Source organism: Rhineura floridana, chromosome 3 (assembly GCF_030035675.1).
Source record: "Rhineura floridana isolate rRhiFlo1 chromosome 3, rRhiFlo1.hap2, whole genome shotgun sequence".
NCBI lineage: Eukaryota > Metazoa > Chordata > Lepidosauria > Squamata > Rhineuridae > Rhineura > Rhineura floridana.
The window spans coordinates 195,869,266-195,891,771 of NC_084482.1; the positions used below are offsets into that span (position 1 = coordinate 195,869,266).

The 22,506-nt window shown below is 44.1% G+C and overlaps 1 protein-coding gene across 4 annotated transcripts in view; it reads right to left on the reverse strand.

Moving 5' to 3' along the window:
• Positions 1-1,205: 1,205 nt before the first annotated feature.
• POU5F1 (POU class 5 homeobox 1) overlaps positions 1,206-22,506 on the reverse strand; it is a 33,978-nt gene continuing 12,677 nt past the window's right edge. The window contains exons 2-6 of one of the 4 annotated variants that reach the window (XM_061619261.1): positions 17,443-17,493; positions 13,987-14,098; positions 8,807-8,937; positions 5,134-5,295; positions 1,206-3,089 (exon numbers count right to left, since the gene is read on the reverse strand). In XM_061619261.1, coding sequence (XP_061475245.1) covers positions 2,799-3,089; positions 5,134-5,295; positions 8,807-8,937; positions 13,987-14,098; positions 17,443-17,493 — 747 coding nt within the window. In that variant the 3' untranslated portion in view covers positions 1,206-2,798. Of the gene's footprint in view, positions 3,090-5,133; positions 5,299-8,806; positions 8,938-13,986; positions 14,099-17,442; positions 17,494-22,506 lie in introns of all 4 variants that reach the window. The other 3 variants (XM_061619260.1, XM_061619264.1, XM_061619262.1) reach the window with 3 other exon arrangements.

Consider the following 22,506-nt stretch of genomic DNA (forward strand, 5'->3'; position numbering starts at 1 on the left):
AGCTCAAATTAGGCAGCTGAGTTCACCGAAAAGTTTGGCAAGCACATGGTAACTTGAGCAGCACCTTCTTCATAGTGGCAAGAATGCAGGGAAAGCCCAAGATGTTTTGTTGGCTGAGGTGGAACATAAATAGTTACCAGCACTACCCCAAAACTCATAGAAGTCAAGGCCAGTCAAGCTGCTTTGGTATGAGAGGCAGAAAATCCCACATGTGCCTCTATTCCCTGGCACTAAATAGCTAATAATTTGCTGCCCTTTCATGTTACCCAAGATATGCCCCTCAGCCTGCATCATGATGCAAGATCACCACAAAGCAATACACACCAACAGCACCTTCCTCCTTGAACAGGTGTCAAATGAAATGTGTATTGAAATGGGGGGGGATAATGATAGGAGGTAGCAGAGAACATCCCTTGTCACAACATTTTCCATATTTCTAATTCTTCAATTGCTTGGGCTCCTCTGACTTCAATCCCTCATTTCAGACTCCTGCACTGACATCCCACTGAGTTTCCAAGACAGTAGGTCAGGTATGGATAACCTTTGGCCCTCCAGATGTTTCTATAACTCCCATAATCCCCAGGCATTGCCATGCTTGCTAGACCTGATGGAAATTGTAGTTCCACAACAACTGAAAGCCCTACAGTAGCTGATCATCGCTCACATCTATATATCCGCTTCGTTCCTGACTCTTTAGGCCCAGCCTCTTAAGCACAGCAATTCTAACCTATTTCCTTAACTGTTTGGCAACTGCTAGGCACACAAATAGATTTTAGAAGATAGCAGAAATTAAGATGATTAACTGAAGTCAACATCTGTTGATTGGCAACATCACTGATGCTATCCTAAAGCAGGAGGGGAAAGGCTCCATGAGGTGAATGGTTGCCAGACACCCCCCCAAAATAGTTCCTCTTTGTTCAGTTAAATAGCATATCTCCTACTCACGTCAGAAAAAAATAGTTCAGAAGAAGGCAGAGAAGAAAAGTGGATTGCAGAGGTATTAGACACCATTAATAAATACTTCTGCAAGGCTGCTGTCTTCCTCTGCCTGTTCAGAGAAGAAAACTATATGGCATGTTGAGTAAGAAGAAGAAAGGAAAAAGCAATAGCTACAAGGATGACTAAACTGTGGACAGTATATTAACTAAAACCTGGTAGGAGCAAATGGTCTCCTGCATTTCAAAACAACACACATACACACGGTATAATTAGCATTTTTTTTAATAGGGGTCTCTTATGAGAAATGGCATGCGTACAATTCAGAGTGCCAACAGCACATTATAAAACTTAAGAGACCAAATTATGAGTCTTTTGTTTTAAAGAACACCACCACAACCACCATGCTTCTCCCATACGAGAGGCGACAGGAAATATTGAATACTGTAGCAAAGAAATGGGAAAGGGAGTGACAAGGAAATCAGATGTCTTTTTTTATCTTGTTTTTGGCTTTTAAATGCATTGTTTCAAATGTTCCCACAATTTGTGAGTGAGGTAAGGTCTGGAACAAAAGGGACAAATACATTCCAAACATATGGAGGAAGGTGCCGATTTAATATTCTGCATCGTTAGTTTTAGAGGAGATGTAGATATTCTAGAGTAGCTTTTCCCAACCTTGGGTCCCCAAATTATGTTGGACCACAATGCACTTCATCCCCAGCCAGCATGGCCAATGGTCAGGGATGATGGGAGTTGTAGCCCAACATCATCTGGGGGCCCAAGGTTGGGGAAGGCTTTTCTAGAACCCCAAAGGAACATCCTGAATTTTCAGATGAGGAAAAGACATGCATTCAAATATCCCCATCCCTGACAATAAATCTCCAACACACACCGATTTTGTAAACCAATTTTGGTTTTGAAACTCTAACTTTGTTTCTCTGTCCATGTGGCTCATGAGAAGAAGTCAGCATCTAGAATGACCTAGTGATGGTAGGAGGCCTAAAGAGGAATCCAATTCAGGAGACATTCCTAAATGACTCTTCCAGATCAATAGCATCCTTCCTGCTCACTCTAAAACTTCCCATGGGCCTGCTAACTAATGTTTTCTAGTAAAATAGGCACAACCCAACCACAGGCCTAGTTAACACAGAAGAGCACAACACACCCTAAAAACTGTTTCTGGACTGTACACTTCAGAACAGAAGAATGCTTCTTCCATAGAAGAAATTATGGCCAGCTTAGCCTTCTCCCTGGGAATTGTTGAACGCAGGGAAATTCAACAACACAACTGTCGTTTGCACCTCATCAATGCAGATCAGCCTTCCCAAGCCTGGTGCCCTCCAGATGCGTTGGACTACAACTTCTATCAGACCTAGACAGAATAGTTATGCTGTCTTGGGCTGATGGTAGTCCAAAACATCTGGAGAGCACCAGGCTAGGGAAGGTAGTGGTAAATTATTCTTGAAGGGGATGGGGAAGAGAGAGAACATGCCTGGATTCCAATTTCCTCCTAGTTTACCATACAAGAGCCACAATGGAGATTAGCAAGAAGGTTCCAGCAAGCTAGATTTAAAAAAAAAATCCCTATTAATACTTCCAGAAGCACCTTTTACCCTGGCAATGTGGTGAGTAGTAATTTAAAATCATGTTTAAAATAAAAACTAGACACTGAAGAACCTTGATAAAACTTGAGTTCCACTGAGAAGTCCTGCCTCCCTGATTTAAAAAGCAAAAAAGACAAGAATTAGGCCCTTCCCTTCCTAAAGGCTTCCTAGTTAGAAATATTAAGAAGCAGAAAGCGGCCAGGGGACAACCTCCCTTATTAAGGCTTAGGAGGGAGAAGCTTGTTTAAAAAAGACTCTTCAGCTTGAATGCATTGGATGGCCCATGACTGCAGAGCCAGATGTGCCAGGGACAAAGGCGTCCCCTTCACGGAATGGGGGGAGATAAAGGGCAGCGAACGCAGCTCCATTGTAGCCCTGGTGTTGTGGGGCCAGCTGGTGGTGGGCAGGACTGAGCCCAGGGGGCGGAGCTTGGCGTGAGCTATGAGTAAAGGGTGGCGGTAGGCCAGAGCCATCATATTCTTCCCGAGGGCTCGCTCCTAAGTTGCGTCTGCCCTTCTGACGACGATTGCAGAACCAGACACGGACAACCTACAAGGGTGTGGGCAAAACAGAAAGACATAAGTTACTGCCAAACCAACTCCCTCCATCTCAACACACACATGCCCACTCGCCATTTTATGCCTTACATTTCCCATCTACCCAGATAATATTGCAAACCCTTCTCTTGGACACTACACCAGTGGCAGATGAAAAGCACAAATTGGCCCTGTTTCTTTGAACTCCCACAATGGGTGGCCTCAGAAAGGCATACTCCTCAGCCTTAGCGCCCGTCTCTAAAGTGGGAATTCTGGGACTTGTATCAAGCATTTTGCATGTTAAATTTGGGAGCTGCTAATAATTTGAGGAGCGATGTAAAAAAATGACATTTTCATAAACAATTCCTAAACAATACAAACCTATTATGTATTAAATTCATATGTTCACATTCCCACTCTCTCTCAAGTGGGGGAACCCCAAGATTTGCAGAAACATATCCTGTACAAACCCAAATACTGCATGTGAAGCTAATGGGGTCTGGATTAGTTGCAACAATCCAGGAATACTCAGGGGAGGGATGTCAAGTTTGCTTGTATTCCTCTACCCCTCCCATCACTTTTTCCTTTTGCGTTATGCCTTTTTTGATAGTGGCTGTGTTGTTTTTATTGATTTGTAAGCTATTCTGGGAGCTTTTACAGATGAGAGTTGACATATAAATGCTTTGAATGAATGAATGAATGAGCATTCACATAAGAGGGACACGATGGAGGTTTATATATTATAAACTGCTTGGAATGAGTCATAAATATTACACCCTCCAAATACTAGAGATGGGGTTCAACCTATGAGATTGGCTGACAGTAGTTTCAGGACTGACAAATGGAATTATTTGCACAACCTTGTGGAATACAATCAAAATGGTGGCGGTGACCAGCTTTGTAAGCCATCATGGCTAAATGGAATCTTTAGATAAAGAGTATTTATATACCTCTGAATACCAGACACTGAAGACAAACATTGTGTGGGGAGGCTTCATGAGCATCTCAAGAGGCATTGGACTGGTTAGCGTTAGAACACTAGACCAGCATTACCCCTCTAGTGGCCATCAGCCCAGGGCAGCATGACAAATAGACAGGGATGGTAGGAGTTGGGAGACCAAAACATCTGGAGGGCACCAGGTTAGGGAAAGTCATGCTACACCTTTGGACTCATCCTATAAAGACAATTTATACAGGCAGGTTGCAACAATTTCAGAGCCAGAAGCATGAATTCAGTTTTCAGTACTTAATCTGGAAGTGATAATTAACTATCTGCTAACATTCATAGCCACAGGAGAATCAAACTATCTATAGCAGAGGTCTCCAAAGTGTGGTCAGCAGACCTTTGGTGGTCCATGAGCTGAATGTAGGTGGTCCACAGCGGCAACTCTACAGACCAGCAGAGCTACATGTGCATGAGGAATGTGGGTGTGGGACGGCAGAAGCAGGAACAGCTCTGTTGTTCTTAGAACCTAGCAGTCCTCCCAGAAGGTGAGCAGAATGGGGAGAGGCTCTAACTTCCTCAGAGGAATAAAGCCACAGCTGGCGGCAAGATAGGGGAAGGTCCAATGTGCGGAAAGAAGCTGACAAGGCATTTGAAAGGAGTGGAGAGTCAACACATAGGAAAGAAGGAAGCTGCAAGCAAGACGGGAAGAAGGGAAGAAAAAGTGCATGCAAGAGAAAGAGTGCGACTAAGAGTGGGAGTTGTCAGTTTATAAAAAACGTTAGTAGTAAACTTCTAAAGATGGATTTGTAGTTGAGTCATTAAGGGGCCTGCCAAGGCCCCCAGCGATTTTTCAAGTGGTCTGTGGGCAAAAACAGTTTGGGAACCACTGCTCTATAGTACATATAGTTTTACCATATAAAATGGCATGGTCACTTGATCATTCAAAAGCACACCATTCACCCCCCTCAAAAAAGTGGTTCACTGCAACAATGTGAAGCCCATCATGTGAAGATGTCAAACCTAGCTCATTTTGAGGGCAGAAGCTTTGCTGTCAGCAGTAGCGATGTGGCAGACACTTGGGAAGGTGGAGAAAGATGGGGGGGTCACTCACATCCCTCTCCAGGCTGAGGTCATCAGCAATCTGCCCGATCTCCTCCACGTTGGGCTTGGGGCAGCGCAGAAAATAAGACTCGAGTGTGCCCCGCACGCTGTTCTCAATGCTGGTACGTTTGCGTTTCCGAGCCTGGATCATGGCCGACTCCATGGAGCAGAGCTGCTGCACAAGGGAGAGCCGTATTTGGTGACGCTGCTTGGAGACCATAACCCACCCTACCATAAAATGACTGGGCACACTCTTCCATGCTCCTCCTGTATGCGCTCACTGACAAGAGCCACAAGGAGGCACTAGAAGCTCAATCACTCTCACACATTCTCCCAACGTATCAGGAGCCATTGTCTCAAATAACTCCAAAGTATATTCTCCAAGTTTGCCATTGATCTAGCCAACCAACATCACTACACCTCCCTGATCAACACCCATTCCAACAACCCCTGCAGCTCTCCTCTAGCTTTGATGTTCCACTAAAACCTTTTCCCGCCACTCCTCATCTTTCCCCCCAGGAACTTCCCTCCTTCAAAACTGAAGCTATTTGCCTCAGTCTCTCCATCTTCTTCACAGTTTCTGACTCTTCCTCCCCACACATCTGCTCCAGTTCCCTAATCCTTGTTCTCCTTCTAGCATCTCTTGATGCGATGGTCACTCTAACCCCTTCATATGCCCCCCTTTGACCCTATTCCCTTCTTACTCCCAATTACCGCCCCTCCACTATCATCCCTTCTACTTCCTCAAATCATCTCAAACGTGCCGCCGCTGTCTCCCCATTCCCTCAGATCCCCTCTCCCCGCTTCATCACTCTTCAAATTCTGAAATACTGGTCGGTCGGTCAGTCTTGCTACTACTTTTTTCCTGCAATCACTTTGAGTATGCTGGTCACTTGCTCCATCTTTATTTTCCCCTCCCCTCAATTCCATTCATCGCCCCCTACAATCTGGCTTCCATCCTCACTCTGCACTGGCTAAGGTCACAGTCATCTCACTGCCAAATTCAAAGATTCCAAGAATCTGTTCCCACATCTCACCTGCATCTGATTCAGTTGGTCGCTGTCTTACATGACTCCCTCCATGCCTTGGGTTTCTATAACTCTGCTCTTAGCGGATCCTCCTGCTACCTGTCAGAATGTCTTCTTCCACTTTCCCATTGAGAGAAGCTCCTCTTCTGCTTTTCTCTTTGACTCTGTTTTTGGTCTCCTTGCTATTCCTTCTCCATGTTCTCTTCTTGGGCCATCTTATCAAATCCCATCACCTATACCACTCAACCATACCCCCGGACTTCATCTCTGATCAGTTCCCTCATTTCTACCTGCCTTTCTAATATGGGCACTTGGGTGTGCCATCTGAACTGCAAGGAAGGCCTACCACAAAATGCTGCAGTTCATGTTCACTATTCTTGTCAAAACAGCCATGCCCTCCCCCATGGTATTCCATTCTCCATTCCCACGTTGGTTTTCTGTTTTCACACTCTCACCCCAGTCAATATTCTGTGGCCACTGAGCATGTTCAGTGAAGAGAGAAAACAATTCTCCCTCTCTCGTAACACCACAACTCTAGGCCATCCAATGAAGCTGAACATTGGAAGATTCAGGACAGACAAAAAGAAAGTACTTCTTCATGCAGGGCATAGTGAAACTATGGAATTTGCTCCAACAAGAGGCAGTGATGGCCACCAACTTGGATGTCTTTAAGAGAGGCCTATAGAAATACATGGATGATAAGGCTACTAGCCATGATGGCTATGCTCTCCCTGCACAGTCAAAGGCAGTATGCCTTTGTATACTAGGTGGTGGGAATCACAAGTGGGGAGAGTGGCACTTGCACTCAGGTCCTGCTTGTGGGCTTCCCATGGGGGCATGTGGTTGGCCACTGTGAGAACAGGATGCTGAACTAGATGGGCCACTGGCCTGATCCAGCAGGGCTCTTCTTCTGTTCTCAGTCCCCACTGGGCTGCTTTCGTAGTTGTTATCCTCCCCACTGCCTGTCTTCCCCACTCCCCAGTTTGTTGTTTTTTCCCTTTAAAAGGATTATACTTCTGCAAACCATGAGGATCCCCCAAACCTGTCTCATGTCCTCCTTATGGATGATGACATTCTGAGACATAAGGACCAGTGCTCAGAATTGGAGTCACTATTACTGTAAGATTAATAATTTGCCTTGAGTTTGAAAGTTGGGATATAAATGCCAAAATAAGATTTCCAAATTCAAAACTATTTTCTCCCAGCCTTCCTTTTTGAGCCTCCTCCACATCTGATGACATAATCACTATTCCCTTTGTTGATCAGTCTTGACTTCGTCTTCTCTCTCCATAACACCACACACTGTTACCAAATTGTACCCCTTCTTCTTGTGCAACACTGCAAGACTATATATACACACACACCCCTTGCAGCTAGAACTCTGATCAATGCTGCAGCCATCCTGAACTGAAGCAGGCCCCTTCTCCGTGGAGTTCCATGCTCAGACCTCAGTCCTCTGACCAGAACTCCATTCCAAAATTACTCACCTCTTCCATAACTCCACAACACACCTTTTCAGCTTCATCACTGGCTTCCCATCCCTGTCCATATCAACATAGGCTCCTTGCCTTCACTTCCCAATGTTTACCCACAACCTTGCTCCCACCCTTTCTTTTGGTCCTGCGCATGATCTTCACACCAACTCTACTATCCTTAGCTGACCAACTCCATACTTTGTTGGCTGCCCCCTGAACATTAAACTGCCCACTAAAAATATGGTGTCCCCTCTCCTCCCCACCCCTTCAAATCTCTCCTTGAAACCTACCTTTTCCTCATAGCCTTTGACATAGCCTTTTGACATAGCCTATTCCCAACTGCAACAAAACTTTATATAGCGTCTGCTCACACTGTTCCCCAGCTAACCTAATCTTCTCCCTCTGAAGTTACCACCACTCTCTATTTTTTGTTGCAGCATTTGTGCAATTGTCATTTCATTATTTTGATTTTGCTGAATTTGGTTTTAACCTGTATATCACTTTGACAGTCTCATTATTAAAGGTCTGCTTATAAATGTAATAAATGGATAAAAAAAATAATGTTTCAGATTGTAATCTCTTTTAGGCAGCAGAATAGACCAACCCATGTTACAGAGGCCTAACTGGCCTCTACTAGAAGTCAGGCACTTAGCGTTGCCAGGCCCATGCTGTGGAATTCTCTTCCAGCAGATTCAGCAGGCATCCTCAGTTGTGACTTTCAGTTGTCTCTTGAAGACTTTATGCCTAGCAGCCTATGCAGTTCGAAATTATATTGAGTAGCCATCCATTTCTGTGTTGCTTTTAAAGACTTTTTATGTTGCGGTACACCACCCTGATTTTTGCGAGAGGGCAGTATATAAATACTTCTTCCCCTCCGTCTCCTCCCCCCTGCATCCCCCCAATCTGATTGGGAACTTTCCCTACTCTTCAGAGCAGATTTTGGGACAGCAGGGGGAGGAAGGCAGACGTCCTATTGACCCACGGAACTTGCTCCGCGTGTGTAATGATTGAGTTGGATTCAAGACTGAACTCTTTGGGGCAGAGGCACATCTAAGTTGCCTATGCACCTTTGTACAGCACCGTGTAGGATGGCAATGCCTTAATAACTATTTAGCATCCTGAAAGAAGACTTCTCTGCAGTCACAGGGACCTGCCATCCATTCCCATCCTGGGGGCTCACCTCCTGCAAGTTCTCGTTGGTATCAGCCTCTTCCAGCCAGCGCTGGAGGAGGGGCTTCAGTTTGCACATATTCTTGAAGCTGAGCTGCAAGGCTTCAAAGCGGCAGATTGTGGTCTGGCTGAACATCTTCCCTGCAAGAGGGAGAAAAGGAAGGCAAAAATTAGGTTAGGGTTTGGGAGAGGAATGTGGCAGGTGGGTTAGAAAGCAGAAGTGGGTAGGAGACAAGAGTAAGTAACTTCAGTTCAACAAAATCATGAAGAGCATTGCCTAGAATCAGATCACATGGGATGTTGTTAATTTTGCAATCTTAAATTTATTCCGAACACTTTAATTATTGCTGTAAACCACTTTGGTTGATATATTGCCTGAAAAGCAATTTACAAAATTAGATACATAATTGAAGTAGTAATAATATCACTGGCTGAGAGAATGTGACTGAACTGTTTTTAATGATAATGAATGTTACTGATGTACTTGCTGCCTTGGGCTCCTTTGGGAGGAAGGGTGGGATATAAATTGAATAAATAAATTTTAAATAAAATAAGCTTGACTAAGCATTATTCAAATAATTTTAAACAACTAGGGTGACAACATTTAACTGATTAATTGGTTAGATCAGTTGATCAAAACACTAAGGCTGCAGTTCTATACACACACTTACTGAACTCAATGGAACTTACTTTTAAGTAGACATATATATGATTGCACTACATATAAATAATTATTAGTATTATACAGCCACAAGAATCCAGCATGAATTTTTCACATTCCGCCATGTTAAATTGAAAATATAGTCCATGCCATTCTGCTGCTTCCCATAAGCTCATTTCAAAACAAAATCTTACAAAACTTACAGTCCTGAACTCAAAAAATGCTAGCTTAACAACCCTCTAAGTTTTCATGGCGATACACAAAACAGAGAGAATTTAGAGTTCAAAGTGTAAAACAAGAAGAAGAAAATCCAGACCCCTGTTGGACTTTTTTCTGTCAGCAGTCTCATAATTTGTTGAAATTAATTAAAAATCAGCCATGTACAGAGTACCTATAATCTTAATACTAACAGTGCCCCATACTCTGACAGTCATCTTCCTCAATTTAAAAGTTAAAAAAATGCATGGCTGATTTTTAATTTAAGAAATTTAACATTGGAGCCTATGATAGCACAGGCATGCTCAGTAAGAACCAACTGTCAGCGTTCTAAAAGCCAGACTCACAGCTGTTTGGCTTGGTGAATCAGGTGGCCACACCCACCCCAGACATTTATTCCACTTTAAACAGTCATGGCTTCCCCCAAAGAATCCTAGGAAGTGTAGTTTATCAGGGCCGGCGTAACACGGTAAGCAAGGTAGGCATGGCAGGAGGGTGCAATGCTTGAGGGGTGCCGGAGGCGGGGCGCTTGTTCATCTGCCAGCTCTGCAAGCATGCAGCGCCCCTGGCACTTGGAGAGGAGAGGAGGCTTCGCTTTGCTGCTGCCGCCGCAGACTCCACACCTGCTTCACTCCTGGGGGGGGGGGGGGAGAGAGAAAATGTCGCCCGAGACACCTGTTGGGATTTTGCATTCCGAAGCCAAGGAAAAGTATCCCCAGCGTGCAATGAAGCGAGAGTTTGAGGTGGGTGTCCACTCCGTTGAGGTTGCGCCTGCAGGGGCGCCAGGGAGGGAAAAGAATGCTCAAGAGGGAGGGGGAGATGTGTGTTGCTGTCTGTGCCCCGCGAGGCATTCAAGGCCAGGCCTGCAAGATACCCTGGCTATCCACTTGCTAAGGAAGGTGCCTCTGAGCATGTGCAGTGGGCCCTCTACCCTGAATAGCTGTAACCTGTTTCCCCACAGACGTAAGATTAAGGAGCAAGAGTTTCTGGAAGTGGTTGGTGTCTCTCTGGCTGAGGACATGGGAAATGGCAGCCTGTCCAAAAGTGTTGTTCCTGGCTGACTTGCTCAGTGGTGCTGTGAAGGGCCTTGCCTATGTTCAGAGGCACCCTGTTAATTTCGCTGGTCTTCCTTGCGCAAAGGATCCTGTTGAGTGGCCTGTCGCAGGTGGTGTGATACTTTTGGAAGTGGGGTGCACAGGAGGGACTCTAGCGCCAATGACTGGGGTGATGGGAGTTCTAGTTCAGCAACACTTGGAGGGCCAAAGGTTCCCCACACTGAATGTAGAGGAAGGAAAGAAGACGGAGAGCTCTCCCCAAAGCTTTGTGGAATGCAGGCAGGTTGCACAGAAGAATTTTGAGCATCTGGGCTGTAACCGCCCTGCAAATCTAAATAGTATTCAGACATTGTTTTAGAAACCCGTATTTGGAAATACAGTATAGCACTATCAGTGTGTAGTGCACTGGGCAGAATAGCATAAGCCTGAAAGATTTTTCCTCTGCTGAGTGAGGCTTATAAGAATATCTTTGCAACTTTAAACTGGGATGCGTGAGTGGAAAAGGATGGCTGTTGGTTTTGGGAGAGGAAACAGGTGTTGCTTTTGCTGTGTTGAGAAGGCACCCTTGGAAGGATGGATCTGGCAGTCTCTTTTGAATATAGTCACATTTTATTTTATATATATTTTTAAAAATGTAAACCCTGCCCCATGGCTTCTGCATGGCTTGAAATATTACAACAATCATGAGTTGACAAAACAGCGGCAAATCACTAAACTCCAACCATCTGTTGGCATATAACACAGACCAGTTACTCAGATCACTCAAAAAGTCTGTCAAAAAAGCGAAAGGGTTGTATCTAGCTAAGTTCTACCTGGAGTAGAGCCCTTAAAATTGACAGACCTATATTAGTTGTGCCCATTAATTTCAATGAGTATATTTTTGTAGGACTAGTGTAGTGTAGTGGTTAGAGTGTTGGACTACGACCTGGGAGATCAGGGTTCGAATCCCCACACAGCCACAAAGCTCACTGGGTGACCTTGGGCCAATCACTGCCTCTCAGCCTCAGAGGAAGGCAATGGTAAACTCCTCTGAATACTGCTTACCATGAAAACCCTATTCGTAGGGTCGCCGTAAGTCGGAATCAATTTGAAGGCAGTCCATTTCCATTGTTGGATGCAAACTGAAGTCATCAGCTGGCATTGAAAACTTAACAACATCGGTGCCAACTGGATCTTTAGGGGCAGGGGCAGCGTAAAATGGTAAGCAAGGTAAGCATAGCAGGAGGGCGCAATGCTTGAGGGGTGCCAAAGGCGCCCCTAAACCTGGAAATCTTTTTTAAAACGTCCAGAACAATTAATAATAATTTACTAACATTTGAATTGAAAAATGAACAATTTTTTTTTATAAAAGGTAAGGGCGCCAATTTATAATTTTCAGGGGGGCACTGAACACACTAGCCCCAGCCCTGTAGTTTATGAAGGGTGCTGAGAGTTGTTAAGAGACCTTTATTTCCCTGACAGCTCCAGTGGCCAGAGGGGTTTAACAGTCAGCCCTTTTTCTAGTGACTGTAGCTCTGTGAGGGGATAGGGCATCTCCCATTGAACTCAATCCCATTGAACTCAATAAGCATGCTATAGTCCTATAGAAGGAAATGGTTCTTCTAAGATGATGCCTACTAAGGCTGTGTACACACCATACGTTTAAAGCACATGACTTCCTCCAGAGAATCCTGGAAACTGTAGTTTGTTAAAAGTGCTGGGAATTGTATCTCTGGGAGGTGTACCCAGGATTCTTTGGGGGAAGTCATGTGTTTTACATGTATGGTATGTACAAAGCCTAAGTCACATGGATGCATAATCTAAACAGGAGTGGGGAACCTGTGGTCTTCCAAATGTTGCTGGACTACAACTCCCATCAGTCCCAGCCACTGGAGTCTAACAACATATAGAGGTTTTCCCACACTGATCTGAAGAACGAATGGTTCTTACTTCAGAACCATCATTTTACTCATATGTAAATCTAATAAACTAACTTTTATTTGATCAATCAAACAGGATTCCTTTCAATTGACTGACAGCTGTTAACATCGGCACTTAGCATTTAAATAGCATTTTTAGAGTATTCATTGCACTTCACAGACATTATCTTGTTGCATCTCTCAGATGAAGCATCAAGAGCAAGGTAACTGTGATTTGTTTAAGGCAACCAATGAGGTTATGACAGAGGCGAGGACCTCCCGGTTTCATAACTCAGACTCTTAGCCATGCCACAGCACATCTTCTACCCCAAAATACAATTCAAGCTTAGTCGACTTTTCAAACTCAAATTAAGGACTGAGATTTTTTTTCAAGGGGAGATGGATTTTTGAAAATTAGTTTTAAGGACTACTGAAACAACTAAACCTTACTTAATATTTTTACAGATTTTTGCAAACATTGTAGCATATACCTTTAAAAAAAAGTGTTCAGAGGCAAGGGTAAACTAGTTCCACAATGGAGCTGTAAACAGTACTTGTGAGCATCTTCCAAGTAATTTTATTATCGACTCTACTGAGCTTTATATTTCTTATAGTATATGATGAGCAGGAAGAAAACATTTTAGTATATCAAGACAAGAATTTGTCAATCTGATGTTGCAAACGGATTAAAGTTAGGAAAGCATACATTCAAAGCAGTTTTGATTTAGGTCAATTTGCTGAAGAATACTTCAGACACCTATACCCAGAAGTACATATCTCCAATCCTTTTCCCACAAAAAAGGGAGGGGGGAAAGACAAGGAGTAGGATCTTATACTTTGCTTTATCTCCACTCCCCTACACAAACAAGACCAAAGATTGAATTAAGACTTCAGCCGACAGAGACCCTCTTTACATGATCACAGCTCATGAGGCAAAGCTTATCATTACTCCCTCACCTAATGAGAAAAAACAAACCTCCATGCGCCTCTTCAATAAAAAAACATTAGGCAGAGTGAGGCTGCCGCTTCAGTTAACTGATTTTAAGTGTCATGAAAGGGCAATAAGTTGTTATTCGGTTTATTATTGGTGTATTTGTACTGCTAGGGAGAAGAAAAAGGCCTAGGATTTTCTGCTCAGTGCTAAAATAACTTGGGACAGCACTGGATAATATGCACCTTGACTTCAGGCAGAGGGGAGAAGCGATTTGCTGCTCCACCTCAACCAACAAAATATCTTTGGCCAGACCTATTAAGTACTTCCACAAAAAAACACATCCCATTTCTGGAGACATAGAACAAGTTTCAAGTTGCTTCCAGACCTTTGTGGTATTATTATTTATTAATAATAGGTAACACCCACCATACAGCAGGCCCAGGGCCAGTCCCACATCTGCCTGAGTAAAACCCAGCGAGATCCTTTTGTGCTTCAGCACCTTGGCAAACTCTTCCAGTTCCTCCGAGGTAACAGGATCCTAGGGAAAGCAGAAAGAAAGATGGGCTTACAATAAGACCTCTTTTACTTCTTTAACAGAAACTTTGGTACCAGGATAGGAATAACATGGAAAGAACAGGGATAGGTTCCTACACCACAAAAAAAGAAGAGCAGTTCAACAAATTTCAGCAAACTTTTTATTCAGAAGTAACAATACGCGTGTCTGAAATGGAACAACCAGGTCAGGTAAGCCTTACATACAGACCATTTAAAGGCTTATTCCAAAATCCATCCAGGGATGCCTGCCTTGCCTTTTATCATGTAGCATCTTGCTATCGCAGGCAGGCAAGGGGCAACCACCACTCTGTGCTTAGTCCTGGTCTCTCTCTCTCCCCCCCCTCCCATCCTCCCCTACACTTGAGCAGATGTGTCTGCAGTAAACAGTACTTCCAGGGCACCCAAAGCACTGCTTACTGTGGAGGCGCCTGCACCACCTGGCCAGGAGCACCATTCCAGCCACGTGTGAGAGAGCTGCCTGCAGCAGCCACAATCCAATAGACAAGGAGCTACATTTTGACTGGTATATATGAACCTAAGAACAGCTGGCTGGATCAGGCCAATGGACCATCTAGTCCAGCATCCTGTTCTCACACTGGCCAATCAGATGCTTTTCAAGAAATAAAATAAGTCTAAATATATCTATTTCCAAGACACTTCTCAGTAATGATACCACAATCCACATCGCTGGAGTGCTATGGAATCATTTCTTGGTAGCTGGACCAGCTTTTCCACAGAAACAGACCAAAGCGCCCCTTCAGATATTGGATGTGTGTCTGAGAACACTTCCCAGGGTCTTCTGCAACATGCAGATAGTGTGACCAATGTGAGAAAGGATTCCCCCAAGGGTTCCTTTACTACAATTATTTTTGGGACACTAATGAGATCTTTCTCAGTCTAGTCTAATCAAGCAAAATTCATCTACAGTTTTTGATGTCTTCATCTTTGATAAGGAAAAGCAAACAAACTCACATCCTGAGCAAATACCAGAGAAATCCAAACACTACTGTTGTTTTGTTTTTAACTAAAAGGAGCTGATCTTCTCAGCCTTGGGCCAAATCGTCACCATTACATTGGCTATTAACCCAACTGGAATCAAATGATTGGTTGAGTGTGTCCTGATTGGATGGCCCATCACAGCTGATCACATCTTTCTCTAAACACACACACACACACACACACACACACACACGTGTGATGAGAACACAGGAAAACTCTATTGCAATTACATTGTTTACTTGTTTTAAAATCTTGCTTCTGAAAAGGAAAGAAAAAAGCCATAGTTGGGCAATACCTTTATTTAGACTAACAAAAGATGGCACAAAATAGGGCACTTTTAAGTGACACAAAGCCAGAAGGTGGAGAGGATGGGAAAAATACAAAAATAAGACTGGATGTTGTAGTGGTAAGACCAGCTTATAGATTCCAGATGGATACTGAAGGTTGGATAAGGCTGCTGTTTGGCCAGGCTTATTGAAAGAAATTATATGAACAGTTCAGGAATAGCTTTGCCTTCCAGTACTGTATTTGGGGGGGGGGGTATCCGTAGGCATAGGCTGCTTTCACACATGGGGCTAATAGCGCTAGTTTAATGGATTAAAAAGGTAGCGCTTCTGTCTCGATTTTTAAAACCCCTTTCACACTGCAATGCCTCTTGCGATAAGGAACAGTATTTTTTCAGCCGATATAGCGGCATTTCACGCAACTGTCTTTCACACAGCTTGTTTTCGTCCCTCACCCATGCACACTGTTTGCCACTGTATAGGAGGTCTAAGATCTTGTCCCGTCACCATGCAAGCCCTCTCCCTTTAGGATCTGACTTTTTAAATTGTTTTAGTTGTATCAAGACGTGTGTGAAATGCTGCTGCTATCTGTGCTGATGCCGGAATACCAGTACAACGTTCGTCAGGCAAAAAAACAACCTGCGCAACTAAAGGGCGGGAACGCACTGCATGCTGGGATGCCTATCACGTGAGCGGCAGCAGCTAGTGAAACACTTCCGCAATCTTCTGCGTTCCCAGCCTTGCTAATGGATTATTTCTGGTATCATTTATTGTGGAAATATGCTTGCGCTATACTAGCACTACATTCCACCAGAATTCCGGAGCTACCCACTATGTCGTGTGAAAGCTCAAATATAATGCGCAAATTACCAGGTAAGAAATCGTCAGAATAATGGAATAAAGTGCAGTGTGAAAGCACCCAAAGTGAGGCAGCTGTCTCAAACACTTGATTCTGGGTGCCTTGAGAAGACCGGAAATTGTTAACTTTAAAATTTATTTTATTGTATTCTTATTATCACAGAGACCCTGGCATTTGTGAGGTTTTCTCCCTCAGGTGCCCAAGTAACTTGGCCAGCCTTGGCTATTAGGCTCTCCACAAGTCAAGGCACAACGTGCTGTCCCACTTCAAGCAGCAAATGTCTTGAACCAGCCCAAGGAACAACAGAACAATCTGAGATGCTTCAGTGCTCAACTAGGAATGGAAAAATCCAGGGGAACTTAACATCTGATACCATACAACAGCTCTTCTTCCAAGCTGAGTTCACTCCGAAATCCTTAAGATGAAGGAATAAACCTTACTGTCTAAAAGCAGTGTGCAGATTAATTGAGCCCAAGTGCTACAAGGGTTCAATAACGCTTGGTAGTGCTGGCACAAAACATTCTGCCACAAAATGTTACTGCTGTTCACAAATGCTTAAGATGCAAGAGCAGTAGCCTTCAAACTTTTCAGAACTGAGACTCACCTTTAGCATGAACATGTATTATGGGACCCACTTTTTTTAGCCAAACATGTATATGGTGAATTAGGCTGCAATTCAAATACATGTTTACTCAAAAGTAAGCTCCACTGGGTTCAACGGGACTTACTTCCAGGTAAGTGTGTATTGGATTACAGCCTAAGTAACTAGAGTAATCCACCTTAGGTCAGCCTATGACCTAATTCTGGGTCCTGATCCACCAGCTCAAGACCAATGTGTTAAAGCACGCTTTGAAAAGCAAATTCCTACATCTTCCCTTTTTGCAAGGGAGTATGGGGAAATAATTGAAAGCAGTTTTACCCGATTCTTCAGCCAAAAGACTCTCAGAGCAGCTTGCAAAAGGTCAGTAAAAACTTACAGTCTAAAAGGAAAAAAGAGAAGCGATTTCTCCTCAGCCTGGAGAGAGAACAGAAAGCAAAAGGTGTCCTCACTGATGGAGCAGCACAGATTCCGTAAAGTTAAATCATTTCATTGCTGAAGTTACTCCCAAGACTTGAAAAGGTGCAAATTCTCCCTTAAGTGATGCAGTGTTCTTCATGGGGGCTCTTATGGGGGGGGGGACCTACCAGTATGTTAAAATCTTCAGTAGGAGGCATTCTGTGGGTGCTCCCCGCAATCTGAGGAAAGAGAGAAGGCCTTTTCAGTGGTGGCATCCCTGTTTATTAATCCTCTCCTCACAGAGATCTACCTCACACCTATTTTACCACCAGTCAAATACCTTTTTATTTCTACAGGCCTTTAAACTTCAGATGTATCCTTGCCAATTGTTTTACATGGCTAAGATCTTGTTGCCTTTTAAATATTTTGCATTTAATTATTCTTATCTATACTTTAATAGTAGGTTTGTATTTTATGTAAGCTGCCCTGATCATTTCTACTGAAGGGCAGTACAGAAATTTCTCTAACAAACCATTTTCACCCTTCAGGAAGTGCTACAGGGAAGCAAGTCACACATTTAAGACTTGTCCTAAAATTTCAGAATTCAGTATGTTTTCAACAGTTAACTGTTAATAACTGTAGAAAACTGTAGAAAAGAATGATCCCAGCTACTGTTGTATTAATTGAAAAGTTGACTGAAAGCTACAATCCTGAGGACAGCCTGAAAGGTTGAAGGGAAGGAACGGTTGAAGGAACTTGGCATGTTCAGTCTGGTGAAGAGAAGGCTGGGGGGTGACATGATTGCACTCTAAGTACCTGAAGGGCTGTCACATAAAGGAGGGTAGAGATTTGTTCTCTGCTGCCCCAGAGGGTAGGACTAGGTCTAATGGTTTTAAGTTGCAGGAGCGTAGATTCAGATTGGACATTAGAAGGAACTTCTTGACAGTAAGGGCGGTTCAGCAATGGAACCGACTGCCTAGGGAGGCGGTGGGATCCCCTTCGCTGGATGTCTTCAAGCAGAGTCTGGACAGCTATCTGCGGGAGATGCTCTAGCTGTGGATTTTCTGCTGTGAGCAGGGGGTTGGACTCGATGGCCTACAAGGCCCCTTCCAACTCTATGATTCTATGATTCTAAAACACCCACTTATTGCCACACAGGGTTATGACATCATGGTTTAGCATCCCCCTCCGCGCGCCCCCCCTCTGCAGCTACCACTGAAAGAGTTTGCAGCTACTGGACTGGGGGGTTCAAGCATACAGACATGTGCAACACTAAGTAGTACACACTCTGGAATCTAGGCAGTAATAATTGGGAATTGTGCCTAAGACTATCCAGTCTCCACTATTCCATTTCTGGGCAAGGTACTGGAGCATGTTGTGGTGTCTCAGCTACAGGGGTTTCTGCATGAGACAGATTATGGATCCCATTTCAATCTGGCTTTAGGACAGGCTATGGGACGGAGACGGTTTTGGTTCCCTTGGTGGATAACCTATGCCAGGACCTGGACAAGGGAAGTGTGTCCCTGTTGGTTCTGCTGGACCTCTCAGCGGTTTCCAATACCATCTACTGTGGTACCCTTCTGGACCTTCTCTAACAGGGATAGGACTTGGCGGCACTTTTTACGGTGGCTCCATTCCTTTCTGAAGGGGTAAGCCCAGAAGGTGGTACTGGGAGATTCTTGTTTGACTCCTTGGCTATTGGCCTGTGGAATCCCTCAGGGTTCCATTCTGGCCACCATGCTATTTAACATATACATGAAACCACTGAGAGAGGTTGTCTGGAGTTATGGGGTCTGGTGCTTCCAGTATGCTGACGACACCTAACTCTTTTTCTCCTTTGCACCTAAATCCATGGAAGGTGTTTCGGTTCTAAACCAGGGTCTGTCATCAGTAATGGATTGGATTAGAGTTAAACAAATTAAAGCTTAATCCACACAAGACAGAGATGCTCCTGGTGAGTTGAAAGGCAGATCAGGGAATAGGGATTCAACCTGGGCTGGACATGGTTACACTCCCGTGGAAGACACAGGTCCACAGTTTGAGTGTGCTCCTGGACTCAGCCCTGAGCCTGGGTGCTCAGTTTTCAGCAGCGACCATGATTGCATTTGCACAGTTAAAACTAGTGCACCAGCTGCACCCATTCCTGGAGATATCTGATCTGGCCATAGTGACCCATGCCTTAGTCACTTCCCGTTTGGATTACTGTAACACATTCTACCTGGGGTTGCCTTTGAAGAATGTTCGGAAACTTTAGCTGGTCCAAAGAGCTGCAGCCAGACTGTTAAATGGTGCTGGTTACAGGGAGCACATGACTCCTTTGTTACAACCGCTCCACTGGCTACCAGTCTGTTTCTGACCACAACCAAGCTATTTATAACTTATAAGGCCCTATACAGCTTGGGTCCAGGCTATCTGAAGGAGTGTATCTTCCTGTATGAGCCTGTCTGAGCTCTGAGATCATTGGGGAGGCCCTTCTCTCAGGTCCAACACACTCACAGGCACATTTGGTGCAAACACAGCAGAGGGCCTTCCCAGTGGCTGCTCCCAGACTCTGGAAGTCCCTCCCTAGGGAGGTTAGGCTGACACCCTCCCTGCTGTCCCTCCATTGGCAGGTGAAAACTTTGCTATTCCAACAGGCTTTTGGCAACTGACTTCAAGGGCTTTATTAGCGTGCTGTTTTACCTATTCTTTTTATTGATATGTTTTAAAAGTCTTAATTCTATAGATTGTTTGATTACATTTTAATAACTTTCTGTATGTTTTCACTGATATGTTTTTATCCCCATTTGTTTTAAAATTTGTAAGCCACCTTGAGTCCCAGTTCTGCAGAAAAGGCAGAATGAATAAATTAATAAAATAATAGTAAACGTAAGGGAAAGAAGAAGACGCTAAAAGCCTTTTCTTCATCACCATCAACTGCAGCTTCTAGGGTAGATGACACCTCAATTTTTAAATGTGGGGCAGGAGAGGGGGGAGGGAATGAAAGCACACACTGCCACAACTCTCACTGGTACCATTTTTTAGCCTGAACTGAAGTGCCCTAAGATGAGGATTGTGATCCCTCCTCTCAACTCCTGAAACAGCTAGGCAAGTGAAAAGAGCTTCAATATACGCTCCTGTCTTTTTCACATACCCACCAATCCGCCATTTCCCTCTAAAGCAAAGGAAACTATCAAGGCCCCAAAGAGGCATACATATCTTTTCACTCAAGATCTATCAGTTGCTCTGGATGCTGTTCTCTGCCTTCTGCTCTTCACCATTCTAACACACACCTGGCTGCTAAACTGCAGTCCCTACAGCAGGGATAGCCAGCACAGTATCCTCAGTTCCCATCAGCTCCAGCCAGCATGGCGGCTAACCAGCAGGGACAATGCAAGCTGTAGTCCAAAATATCTGGAGCGCACCACTTTGGCTACCCTTGCCCTAGAGAGTGGTATTTGGAAAGAGGGTTCCTTCAGGGCCCAATCTCCCATCCAGATAACGGCTGCAAGTTTTTCCATTGTCAAAGGCCTGGTGTGCCAAAGCCAGATTTTTATTCAAAGACGGATCTAGAATGACAGGAAATACGGGGGAGTCCAGCTTAGTAACAGAGGTATGGCACTTCCATTTTCCATCCACCTAGCACAGTTCAACTTTCTTATTTTAAAACGCCTGAGAGGATTTTGGGACCCAGCAAGTGACAGCAGGCCTATCAAAAAAGGCAAAAGAAAAGAGTGAAAAACCCAGCTAAAAAGGTCTAGATAAATCAGTAAAGGATGCTACATAGTCTGGTAGAGAAGAACCACAAAGGCATAATCCTGCCACCCAAACTGAGCTTTCAGTGAGCAACGTTTCCAGGCAAACTTTGCAAAGCAACTACTCTTGTTCTTCTCCCTGGTGAGTATGCAATTGATGTGATTATGGAAATGACACTGAATTCTGAGGGACCGACATGGGATTCTGAGCATTAGAAGGAATGTCAGTGCTCCCCCTTCAGAAACAGCAACAGTAGATACAAAGGGCCTTTTGTGTTCTGCCCTCCACCCCCTCTCCACCCCCCTCCACTGCTTCAGGGATTGTTCTTTGGGCAAAGAAATAGATACTGGATGGGCTCAAGTGCAGCTATCTCTGGGCAGGGTTCAGCTTCTCTTGTAGATAACATTAAAGGAATGGATGTTAAGCAACGCTTCTAGAAACTCAAAATCACACCTTTATCCTTTTTTTAAAATACCGGTATAAAATAACCTCTAGAGCAGGCCAGCTAGTTAACAGCTGCATAGCAGAGGCCCTCAGATCTCCTGGAGATCACAGGAGAAGATTTTAGCATAACAGTCAAGTGTACCTCCAATACTGTCTCAACATAAGGTTACGTCAAGCTTGAGCCTTTTAAAAGCAGGCTGGCATGCAAAACTTTTTCTGTACATCTTATTATATCTTAACTATTTCTAGCTGAACTTTTACAGAAACATGTTATGAACGGCATTTATACAGGCCCCCAAATAGCCTTGTTTTCTAGGCAGCTCACAAACATAAAATATATTTATTAAAAGACAATATAAAGTTGTCAGCAGAAAGAGATAAATCAGTTTCATAGCATGTCTAACAACAACATATAAACAGTGGGTTACAGTTCAAAGAAGATACCAGGAAAGCTTCTCTTTTCCACAACCGGGATACCACTACCCCTGAAGGCCCTCACTCAAGGCCAACCCAGCTTTCCATAGTTGTGTCAGAATTCAAAGCCAGTCTCTCAGGCCATGATACATAGGCTAGAACTAGCTCATAATCCATCAAGCCTTGCAACTAGGGTTGCCAGGTTCAATCCCTGAGACTGATCCTGTATCTTTAGGAGAAAAGAAAGTCAGCCAAGTGCAGGTGTTCTTGCAACCCTGTAATGGGAAAAACCACAAGGTGGAATTCTCCCTTCTCCCTGCACAACTTTTAAAGATACAGAAGACCTCTTGGAGGCCGGGCCTGGCAACCAAGAGGGCTTCTGTATCTTTAAAAGTTGTGGAGGGGGAAGGGAGAATTCCACCTTGTGGTTTTTCCTATTACAGGGTTGCCAGAACACCTGCACTTGTCTAACTTTCTCTTCTCCTAAAGATACAGGATCAGTCTCAGGGATTGAACCTGGCAACCCTACTTGCAACTGAGGTGAGGAAGACAACATTCTTGGTTTCTAGTTCAGCATCCAACCTAGTAGGCCTCAGTTCCAACTCAAGGCAACTGAGGCAAATAAGAATTAACCCTCTCTCATGAACACACCAAACATT